At 40.7% G+C, this 11,422-nt stretch overlaps 1 protein-coding gene across 1 annotated transcript; it reads right to left on the reverse strand.

Annotated features, from left to right (window-relative positions):
• Nucleotides 1-3,296: 3,296 nt before the first annotated feature.
• On the reverse strand, nt 3,297-11,422 carry rab27a (RAB27A, member RAS oncogene family). The gene is made up of 6 exons (XM_062549689.1): nt 11,219-11,422; nt 6,924-7,096; nt 6,011-6,096; nt 5,302-5,405; nt 5,013-5,136; nt 3,297-4,223 (listed from the first exon to the last, which is right to left on the reverse strand). Exons 2-6 carry the CDS (start codon nt 7,074-7,076, stop codon nt 4,022-4,024), a joined length of 669 nt encoding a protein of 222 aa, XP_062405673.1. The 5' UTR covers nt 7,077-7,096; nt 11,219-11,422; the 3' UTR covers nt 3,297-4,021.

Raw genomic sequence — 11,422 nt, forward strand, 5'->3', positions numbered from 1 at the left:
AAATGCTATGCTGTTCTCTAGAAGATTAACTTCTACATTCTCAATGTCAAGACAATTGTGCTCTAAATGTTGTAATGTGTTTTTATGCCAGCATATGGATTGCCACATTTGCCCTGCGTTATCTGATAAATCACCAGCTCCTACATGAGGATCAATAAACCAGATTGGAAGCAGCGGGGCAAAATTACATTTCTAATTGGACCCATAATTCCCCTCGATATATAACACTATTTTATGAGTCACCAGCCCAGCTTGCTTCAGATATAGAAGCTCATTTTATTCTGCTGCTCAAGTTTCAGTTGGTCAAAAGATAAATCTCTAAAAATAGTTGGATACCCATGTCTCCCCGCTATACTAATCCTTTTTTTTTTTTTTTATCATCAGTGCAGTCACTTGACAAGCATCTCCAGATGGAGGTTCCAATCAGTATGCTGTCAATAAAGAGCTCAGGCATCAAAAGCGCCACTGATAAGCCAGGCTCCTCTGTGAACAAGCATGGCTGGCCTCTTTGACATCATGCACACTGCAGCTCAGATTAGAACAACTTTGAAGGTGAAAACATGTCCAGAGCGAGCCTAGGGAATTGGCTATTGGATTTTTTACAGGATGCAATTTTCCAAGTAAAACACACTGCTTCAAAACAGAAGGGTGAGAGTTCAAAACAGTGGGGTGAGGCTGCAGTTGCTGCTATCTCAAGATGGAGCCTTTGACTGTGCAGCAGAACAGACACACCTGCAATTCTAATCCTGTTATGCTTTCCCTGATGCAACTCAACTCACCTCAGCAGTGAGGCTGATCAGGAAAACAGCCAGTCACAAGGAGTTCATTCCTATCTCCTTTTTCAGAAAGCTTCTTAGTGGCCTGGGATATTACAGCCCACGAGCAGCTGATGGAATATAAGCTTTACAGTATTATGTTCTCTTGAAATGATACTTTTAAAGCAGTTTGCTCTTACTTGCTATGTACGTTATGCAGTTCAAGAGCTTTCAGGATTTATGAAAGAGTGACGTACATACTGCATATATTCTTGTTTTGGGTATAGTGAAGATGCAGTGAGAAATATAACCACACTTAGTTCTCTGGCATTTCAGATGTTAGGTTTTCAAAAGCAACATCAGAACAAACCTTAAATGTCAAAATACTTTGTGAGGGTTCATCTAAAAGAGGACAAAGCCCTAAGAACAGTTACAAACAATACATGTTAGAAAACACATAATAAACATCTGTGGTTCTTTAATATTTTGCCACAGACACATGTCTAGTGTACTTTGATAGCCAGCCATACACAGCATTTGGGTCGAGTGTATTTTTTTCTTTATCACACGGAAACCTTTGGAGGGGTGAACGCTATGCCACTAAATAAGCCCAATCAAACAGTCACAAGTTGAGATAGATAGATAGATACTTTATTGATCCCCCAAGGGGAAATTCAAGAGAGATAGCTCAGCAGGTGTTCAAAAAGTGATACTCAGCACAGGTATTTCGAAATGATCCATTCCTTCAAAGAGACTCATCCAGAAATATGTAGAACCCAACCCAGTTTGGTGGAGGGGACAGGTATGGCCTTGTCTGGGCCCGCATGCCGTCATTCACTGCAATCTGCTGCAGAGCTCTGGCCACTGGAGACCCTGCTGGATTACTCACTGCTGCTGAAATCCAAAACTCCCTCCAGTGGCTGCATCCCTCTGTAAGATGCTACTGCAGGCCATTCTCCACTAAATACTTCATTAGAGGCACCGGCAACGCAGCCTATTATACAACCAGATAAGCTTAAGTGAACAAAATCGGCATGAGTCATAACAGATTGCTATGTCCTCATATATTCTCTGCGCTAGTCTGCTTTTACATAATTAAGAGAAACTATTGCTTACAACTGTTTAAATCTACCTCAGCAGTGTCCATTTGTCTTTTGCCACACCCTTGACTTGACAAAAGCAAAACAGCACCATCTGCTGACAAAACTATGTGACCTACCTCAAAAAACGTTTAAGTAAGTGGGTATGCACAATGCCAGTCAAGCATATGATTGCCACCGACAAAGGGTGTGTCATCTTCAAATGATGTCAACTGTCTACAAATGATGCTGCACCTTCCTCTTCCCTGCATCCATTAAATGGCTTCTGAGTCATTTGTTTAACACAGGACATTAAGCACGAGTCTGGTGCAGATCTATTTGAAGGAGATAAGACACTTACAAATGGGAGTGACTGAAGATTGAAATGAAGTCTCCAAGAAGTCTCTGACTTAAAAAAAAAAAAAAAAAAACTGTCAAAGCCCAAACTGACCCTTCAGGTCAACAGATATGCTTCTCCCTGTGAACGTTGTGTCGCCACCCTCCTTCAGGCTAATTATAATAAATACAGTATATGCACCAAATTATTCTGTCTTTGCATCTGAGAAGTGTGTCCCAACGTGGTAACAATAACATGGATTTATGTCTCTCTGTGTGTGTGTGTGGTTTCGACACAGTGGGAGTGTGATGGGGGGGGTCGTCAGTGAGACCATGTGACTGTGTGTAACACCAGTGAAATCAGTGCGGCTCCTCACCGGCTCTGATGAGGTGAATGCTCCTCTTCACTCCAGTGGGCACCTCCTCCCTCTCCAACTGTCTACTTGCCCTTCTCCAGTCTTTGAGAGCAGGAGGGGTAGAAGGGAAAAGAGGAAGTTAAAAGAAATCAGATGCTAGAAATGAATGCCAGGCATAGCAAACAAATAAGACCTCTATTCCGTCTGTGAAGAGCTACTCCCTTCATCCCAAAGCAAGTATCTGACCAAAATGCACAGTAACACAGACAAGGTATTACCAATGAAATGCATCTAAGCAGTTTAGCAATTATTTGCATGCACTAATCCTATTCATTGACTAGAAAGAGAATTAGACACCACTTCCTCATTCCTCCTTTCTTCCTGCTTCACTGCTCACACTAATCAGGAGTGCTCTTAATTCAGTTGGAGTTTTGCCACGTTTACACTTACTTTCACTCACCTGTCTACATTCATCAGCGTAGCAGATGTCCTTGTTTTGACTGTACTGTCTGAACACCAGTGATGTACTAATGGCACGGACAGTGCTTCTCTACAGCTGTAGGGGGCGCCACATGGGTTAAAAAAAGCCCTGCACACTCAGTGGTGCACTCACTCACTGCAGCAACACATGCAGGCACATTCAAAAGGCAAACATATTCAAGAAGATCATACCTGCATTTTCTTTTGCCAATAAAACAAATCAATCTTCAGGGAGTGTCCAGATAACACACAAGAGACTGCCGTTATTGATCAAAATGGAAACCAATGAATTCAATAAATAATAAAATATATTTATTTTTTTCCTGGAATAAAGAATTTGGTGTCCATTTTTGGCATAAAGTGTGTTGGCAATGATACAGTGTTGCAGACAATACAGTAGCCCCGGGGCACTGAGAGGCCCCGAGGGACAAAGACATTATATCTGAAAATATCATATCTGTGGAACCATACTTGGCAAACATACATCCAAGATGTCAATATATGCTAATTGCTGTAAAATGTGGCACAAAAAATTGTACATTGATTACTTGAATGTGCTCGGAATCTTTGCATTTCAGAAGAGTAAGGCGTTCAGGATTTAGGAGAGTGCGCTGCAGGGTACATCAATTACATCTCATGAACCTGCGTGACAGGACAGCTATTTTCTTGATAACATTTCTGAGGACAACCCTCATTAAGACAAGTTTCTTTTTCATTGCACGTCACTTCAAATGCAAAAGATCTAAAAAGACACTTCTGAGTGTGAGGACTAAACAGTGTCTGAGCTACAATCTAACATCAAAAAAAAATAAATCATAATGCAGTGGTATAACATACTGTGTGTAAATGAGAGTAGAAGGGTAGTCGCAATTGCCATTAGATGCATTCACCATCCATGTATATTCTCCAACATTCCTCTATCAGTATTAATAAATCATGAGGGCAACCTCTCCCATATTTTTGTCCAATCCAATGATAAAAAGGGAGACAGTAAAGATAGCTGTTGCGTGGACTCTTAGCAGGCACATTTGCCCTTCTCAGGGTCCTGTGGTTCCGTGATGTCTGTGGTGCTGTGGCCGTTGGAGCGCACGGTGCCGTCGGGGATCCAGGACTTGTCCACGCAGCGCTCCATCCTCTTCATGATGAGGTCCAGCAGGACGTCCACGGCCTTGCTCACGTTCTCACCATTTGCTGCACTGGTCTCAAAGTATGGAATTCTGTTAAAAAATATATCATAATATATGTTAACATTTAGGTCCGCTTTGGTTGAATCATTTATTCATTTCTGAACGGACAAGAGGCATTCAAGAATCTGGATATCAAAGGACATCCCCACCCTGGCTCAACACAGATAGTAAATCACTCAGATGTGAATGTTCTTTCATTCAAAACGAGAGAGCAGTGATTTCATATCATCACATTTGACCTTTATTAAGTGAGAAATCGGAGTAAGCGGAGTAGGGCAAATGTTCAATTTAGCATGTGACATATAGACAAGCAGGCAGATTTTACATTATTGTGTGTAAAAGCACATAGTACACACATATGTCAAGAGTAAGAAATATTTCTTTGGGCATCAAAACAGATTTGATGGTGCATGTCAAACCTGTTCACAATACATTGCTTGAGGGACTGAAAGAGATGGTTTCATCTTAAAAATATTTTCTGTGATGAAAATGTTGTAAAAGTATCATGATATAGTCTTTGTTTCTTGGTCTCTTTCCACATATCTGCAACTTAATTACAGAATAAGACTGAATGTATGTGCCATGCCTGACACATGGTCAAACTAAACATGTTGGGATGCAAGAACATATAGCCCATCCCAGTATATCTGATGTCTGACTGACATTATATTCAAATAGAGCATTATGCAAACATTGACTTTCCAAGGAGGGCCCTGTTTACCGTGCTTATAAGTGCATGCATGTCCCTTGACAAACAACACTCAGCCACTGCCCTCTTAGCAAACGTGCGAGGCCCTTAAGTCATGACCTGATGCTCACCCATATTTCTCTGCCAGCTCCCGAGCCTCATCCTCACTGACGGCCCTTTGGTCCTCCAGGTCACACTTGTTCCCACACAGGACGATGTCTGGGTTCTCACAATACGCATGCATTTGTAGTTGACCTGTGGAGCAGATCAGCTATATTAGTGACTCAAACTACAGGTCCATGCAACCTCTTAAGACCAAGAGTCTTAAAGGTCTTAAATTGCTCTGTGTAGTGAAAATCTGGGCATTACATCTGTAATATATGTGCTGGGGTGATAAGTATGGAATTCTTGTCAACTCACTCATCCAGTTTCGGACATTGAGGAAACTCTGCTCGTTAGTAAGGTCGAACAAGAGCAGGAAGCCCATGGCGTCTCTGAAGAATGCTGTTGTTAAACTTCGAAACCTGATATTGAGGCGAAGGGAAAAAGACTCTTGAGTGACTGTTCTTAAAAATGAGCAACATGATCTCAAAATTGCTTTTGCACAATAGTACACTACCAGCCAAAAGTTTGCACACAAACACACTTTTTCTTACTCTTCCTACATCATTTTCCATCAGACTTCTTCTTCAATGTTGTTCTACGAAGTTCTTTATGAATATATAGCCTATATACATGTGTCATATTTTATATTCTTTATCATTTACCTTTATAACGTTGCATACTTTTGGCATCATTAGAGACAACTTAGTTATTTCAAAAAGTGCTCAAAATGTATGGGAATTCCTTCAAGACTGTAAGAAACCCATTTCAGGTGCCTACAGTATGTCAAGTTGGTTGAGAGTAAGTACATTTGTTTTTGTAAATTTTGTAAATTGAAATGTCATTTTTGCTTAATACATCATTCCATATGTGCTGTGTATGCTACACAACCTTCAGCATTGTTTTACTCTGTAAGAAGTCAAAGTAAAGAAAAAAAAACATGAATAAGTTGGTTTGTCCAAACTTTTGACTGGTAGTGTGCTTATGTACATGTAAGAGTGGAACGGAAATTTCTACTTTGCCTCACCTCTCCTGTCCAGCTGTGTCCCACAACTGAAGGTGAATTCTCTGCCCTCTACCTGCTGTGCCATCAGGACCATTTGATTTGTATACCTTTGGAAATTAGATTTAAAAAAACAGTATCTTTTTAATTACATTACTGCAACTACAATTAACATGCACTGTGAAAGTGACATAAATTATACAGCCCGTCTCATTTAGCACTTCTAAGAGTAAAATTATTGCCATTACCAAGGACAGGTCACAGATATGACGCCTATGTTTGGTTAAGCGGTACACACTGTTTGCACTTAAGGAGTGTGCCTTCTCTCAAAGAAGGAGTGTGTCTGAGGTACCATTAGTTAATGAAATTCCATTTTGCTGCCTCACTGAAGCAATAGATCAGTGTGGAACAAGGAACACTGAATGGCAGTGACTGATACACTGATACACACTGAGAGTTAAAATGACTGTGCATCAGTGGTTAGATGCTAAGAATTCAATAAGCAGTCATGTCCGTGTCAGTTATCCTGTCTTGAAATGCAAACAAATGAGGTTGTAGAAGATTGTGCATACAGACTTAATTAGTTCACTATAATCAACATCTGATGGACCATAGAAATTGTGTAACCTGCACTTTTTCTAGTGATTTTGTTTAAAGACAACTTTTCAACCTGTAAAAACCTTGGTGGTCTATTAGTAGAAAGGTAGAACTAGGAAATACAGACTGTGATTTGCTGGATTGGTACCGTACATCAGACACCTAAACTCAACTCCACATCAATAGACTCCCAACATTCTGTTCTGATTCGATCAAGATGAACCAGTATGAAGTGTATCAGCCTCCAAAATCAGCCAGGAATCACACATACAAGTATGGGAAAGCCTTAAATTTCACACCAGGAGTGCATTTCTAAAATAACAGAATTTATAAACCCTACCACTCGTTTTTCTCTGAAGTCAATTCCCACGGTGGTGATGAACTTAGAGTTAAACTTCCCATCTGTATACTGGTAGAGGAAGCTGGTTTTTCCCACCCCTGAATCTCCCAGGGCTAGGAATTTGATGAGGTAATCATAGTCCCCATCAGACATAGTGAGCGCTGATTTCTGACCTGGGGGCAAAACAGACATGCATTTACAATTCACTTCAACTCTCAGCGCCTGGACTTATACGGTGATGGAGAACAAAAGAGCCAATGTCCAGATGAGCAGTCACAACCCCACAACCCTGACATTACCACTCAAGATTGTTGCAGAGCTAGACAACAGTTCATAGAACATCTCAGAGATGAGGTCAGTGTTGCTTAATCTAAAATTGCTGGTGACTGGACATATACCTGGGAATTTAAGTTAAGCATAGAAACCCTTATATGTTTTATTATGATAATTTTCTAAATTAATCTTTGCCCATCTATGCTTTTATCTGCTATTACTGTTTTTTTTTTTTTTATGTACAGCACACTGAATGACCTCTGTATGAAATGCACTAAATAAATAAACTTGACCCCTGTGTGGCCAGGGAAATGGTTAATCAAACTCCAATTCAACCAAAGTGTGACACACTGTAGCCTAGATGTTGGTTCATGTGCAGACATGACTTCTCATGTTTGCTGACATTGTAACAGGAAGTTCAAAAAAGTATATTTTAAAAGTGCGCCATTTACAAAACCATCCCTAAGTCAGCACAACATGTCTGACTGTTGCCACTATTCCAAATTGAAACCTCGAGCCAGACATCTTATAACATGTTCCTATTTTGTCTTGCCAGAAATCTCACAGTCATACCCTTATTCTCACACTCTCTGTAAATTAACTTTATCAGATAAAATGTGAGGATTCTTGTTTCGATAGTGAAGTGAACACAGCACATTTCATCACTCATCTAGCACACAGGCAGGGGTTTGGGCCTCAATTCCCTCATCCCAACCCACATCCAAATTTGTACTGAAAACAGTATACACAATCTTTCACAAACAAGATGTACAACATGCACAACTTATACAAAAGCAAACAATATGTTAGCTGATTGAAAAGCAAAACACCAAGAACACACTGATAGGCTGTATTATGACATGAGGTACACTTTGTGTAGGTCTTGCGAAGGATGAAAATGCATCATATGACCACTGCATGAAAAGCCATTCAAACAAGTGCGGCATTATTTAACTGGCGGTAATAAGCCCTGTCCTGCCCTATAAGCAGCTTAATATCTTGGGGGAAGGAGGGGCTTGTTGAATCTGGTGTAAATACACTGTGACTGATGAAGCAATCAAACCTCAAAAGGAAGAGGCGCCACAGCAGAGCACACTATCAGACAGCCTAATCTACAGTAGCCTGCTAATGGCCATGTATGACACAAACAGAAACAGTCTCCTCCACACCTTCACCCATAGTGCACACTATCAGACAGCCTAATCTACAGTAGCCTGCTAATGGCCATGTATGACACAAACAGGAACAGTCTCCTCCACACCTTCACCCACAGTGCCTGAGCACCTCTCAACTCTATTGCCTTTAAATGCACACACAAATGAGTCTATGAGCACTGTCAAGTGAAAACCAGCTAGTCTTCCCACTGATGTCTGGGGAAGGTCTTCACTCTCCCACCAGGTAGAAGGACCAGACATCTCTGATTGATCAGATTAACCACAGCAGCTCTGCACAGAGAGAATAAATGCTGCAGCTATAGCCTACCCACTGTGCAGGCTTATCATATATGCTACTGCCTGATCTCTACATCTCTCCATCACATCCTCTGCTAAGCGTGAGCAAGGAGGAAAAGGGTCATTTCAAAAGACAAAATGAAAAACAGCATTGCTGCCAGAGGCCTGCTGTAATTTTGACTGCCAAAATCATATTGCCAGACAAACTTTTCACCGAAAAACACTCCCTGGATCCTCTACAGACCAGCTCTTGTAATCATGCCCCAGCATGGATCTAGTACCTGTTCTGACAGGAGGGCCCAGCAATGATGACACAGATCACTCTGTGCCGATGTTAAGCAATAAACTGCTTGCAGTGTAAAAACAACTTCCAGCCATATCAGAGAGAAGAGATTACGAAATACAGTATACTCAGAGCTTAAGTTAAACATATCAGCGCACATGCAAGTAACCACATAATGCCTGTGCAACACCTACAATAGCTTGAGCAACCCTCAAACAAACAAACATAAAACCATCATTGAAAAATGACAAAAATAAACTTTAGAGGCGTAAGCTTACCCCTCCACAATGACAGAAAGACGACGGTAAAATGTCAAGACCTTGAAAAAACACTGGAACGGCAACTCCTCCTAGAAAGCTCACACAATTACGAGTTCAACTCCTAACTTGTTGACAATCCCAAAGACATTCTGTGTGCAGACGGGTGGAGCAGCAGGCTGACACTACTCTGTTATATGGCTGTGTCCATACAGTGCTGTGGCTGTTCATGGAACACATGATCCTCTTACTTCTAAATAAGCAAGTGAGATGTGTTGTTGTGTTGAGCAGGTGTTTTGCACCAACAAGGCTTAGACTACAATTTAAACGGAATCTAGACCAATGTAATGTGATATTCTAGCAGTTTGAGTCTGTGTAGACACAAAACTACTGTGGATTACTTTTTAGGCTAATTATGGACATTTAGGCCAATTATGGAAAACTTGAAAGAACATGAGATTCACAAAGTTAGCCAATAATAGTTGTAAGGAAACACAAGGTAGTCTATAGAATAAGAGCTCAAAAGGAAGGAGAGTGCACTCTTCCTCCTCATCTCATTACCATTCCAGTCTTTCATCAGGACATGAACTTACACTAAAGCAAGTTGCATACGTTTAGGGACCCTACCACTTGTAGATTCATTTCCAGCCTTGTGGAAATCTGTTAACATATATGGGCAGAGGCAAATTTCTAAAATGACTACAAATGAACACACAGTCACTTGACACAGACCAAGTCAGAGCAAAATAAGAGTGGCCCCGGCATGGGTAGGCTAGATGTTTGTGACTTCAGAAGTCATAAACACCCTTTCAATAAACAAGAAAATGTATCAACAAGAGGAGAGAAGCATGCCACATAAAATCTCCCCATCTAATAATCCTCAGCTGGTCCTCATGTGCTCTCCCTGACTGGTCAGGTGACCCCAGATATTCAGCCAAGCCAAGAATCTTGTAATAACCATGTCTTGCTGAACATTCAACACTTCCATGAGGCTGCATTTTCTACAACTCACTGTTAGGATTGAGAGTGAGCAAAGGAAAATCGGTCATCAATTACTTATCTAATGGTGCATGACCTCCTTCTCTGCATTGCCTAGACAGTATACAAAAAACTAAAATCGAACATATTAAGTTTTCAAATACTCACATTTATTGTGTAAAGAAACAACAGTAGTAGAAACAACAAGTGGTCAAATGTTCTATGTAAACTTGCCTTGCCAATAAGAAGCTGAAGCGTGTAGCCTAAGGGACACACTGTTTTAACTTTTAACAAATTCAACAATATCGCCTTAAAAATATTTTAAAAAGAAAAAAAAAGAAAAAGAAAATCATAGTAGGCCTATAACTGGGCTGTCTACTGTGTTAGGCTACAATCCTGCTCACACGGTTAACAAGAAATCCCCCATCTGGAAAGAAGAGGATACCTCACACGGAAGAGCGACGTATTATGAAGTATGGACGAGGCATTTAATGGTTAGACATGTCCTTGGTCTGCTATTATTGGGACTTGGATATGTAGGCCTACATATTTCCACTGTGTCCACGTTGATAACTTCCTGCTTTGAGGGGGCAGCCAGCGTTGGAGCAAATTATGCCAAGTCAAGTTTTGTAGAAGGGTTTCACACAGGCCTAAAGAAACGACTTCATCAGTTAAAAAAAAAGCGTCGCGTTTTCAGTGGGTTATATAAATAGGCTACCCACCTGGAAAAACACTACACTGACAGGTTCAAGTCGCAATTCGTGTCCAATACACGCTCAGGTGGGTAGCGTAAATCTTAGACTCATGAATTTGAAGTGAACAATGTTACTGCACGTGTCAGTTGGCTTACTATAAAAACTCGTGCAGCCCATGATGCAATCCCATTACTGTAGCAGCTGTAGTCTACTTAAAAAGACTGACTTGCTTATTATGAACAAATTAGAGTAAATTGCCCATGCGAATGAGAGGCCGTGGTAAAAAAAAAAGGTTGACAAGAAAACCGACTGACTTCAATAGCTATGTTGAGAAGTTACATTTGGACAAAATACTTACCACTAGTGCGTCACTACTGTAGGTTGTTGGATTCCTCGACGCAGTAACTTTAATACACCAGCAATTTCAACTAATATACGAAAAAAATAATTTCCCTTTCCCTTGGAGTCATGAACTTGGTCTTGCGAGATTATTCCGTGTTTCAGAAGTCGTTTACTTAGCCAACTTCACATCACTTCCCGTTTTATTCAATAGCGCCCCTCC

This window comes from Sardina pilchardus, chromosome 11 (genome assembly GCF_963854185.1).
Source record: "Sardina pilchardus chromosome 11, fSarPil1.1, whole genome shotgun sequence".
Classification (NCBI taxonomy): domain Eukaryota; kingdom Metazoa; phylum Chordata; class Actinopteri; order Clupeiformes; family Clupeidae; genus Sardina; species Sardina pilchardus.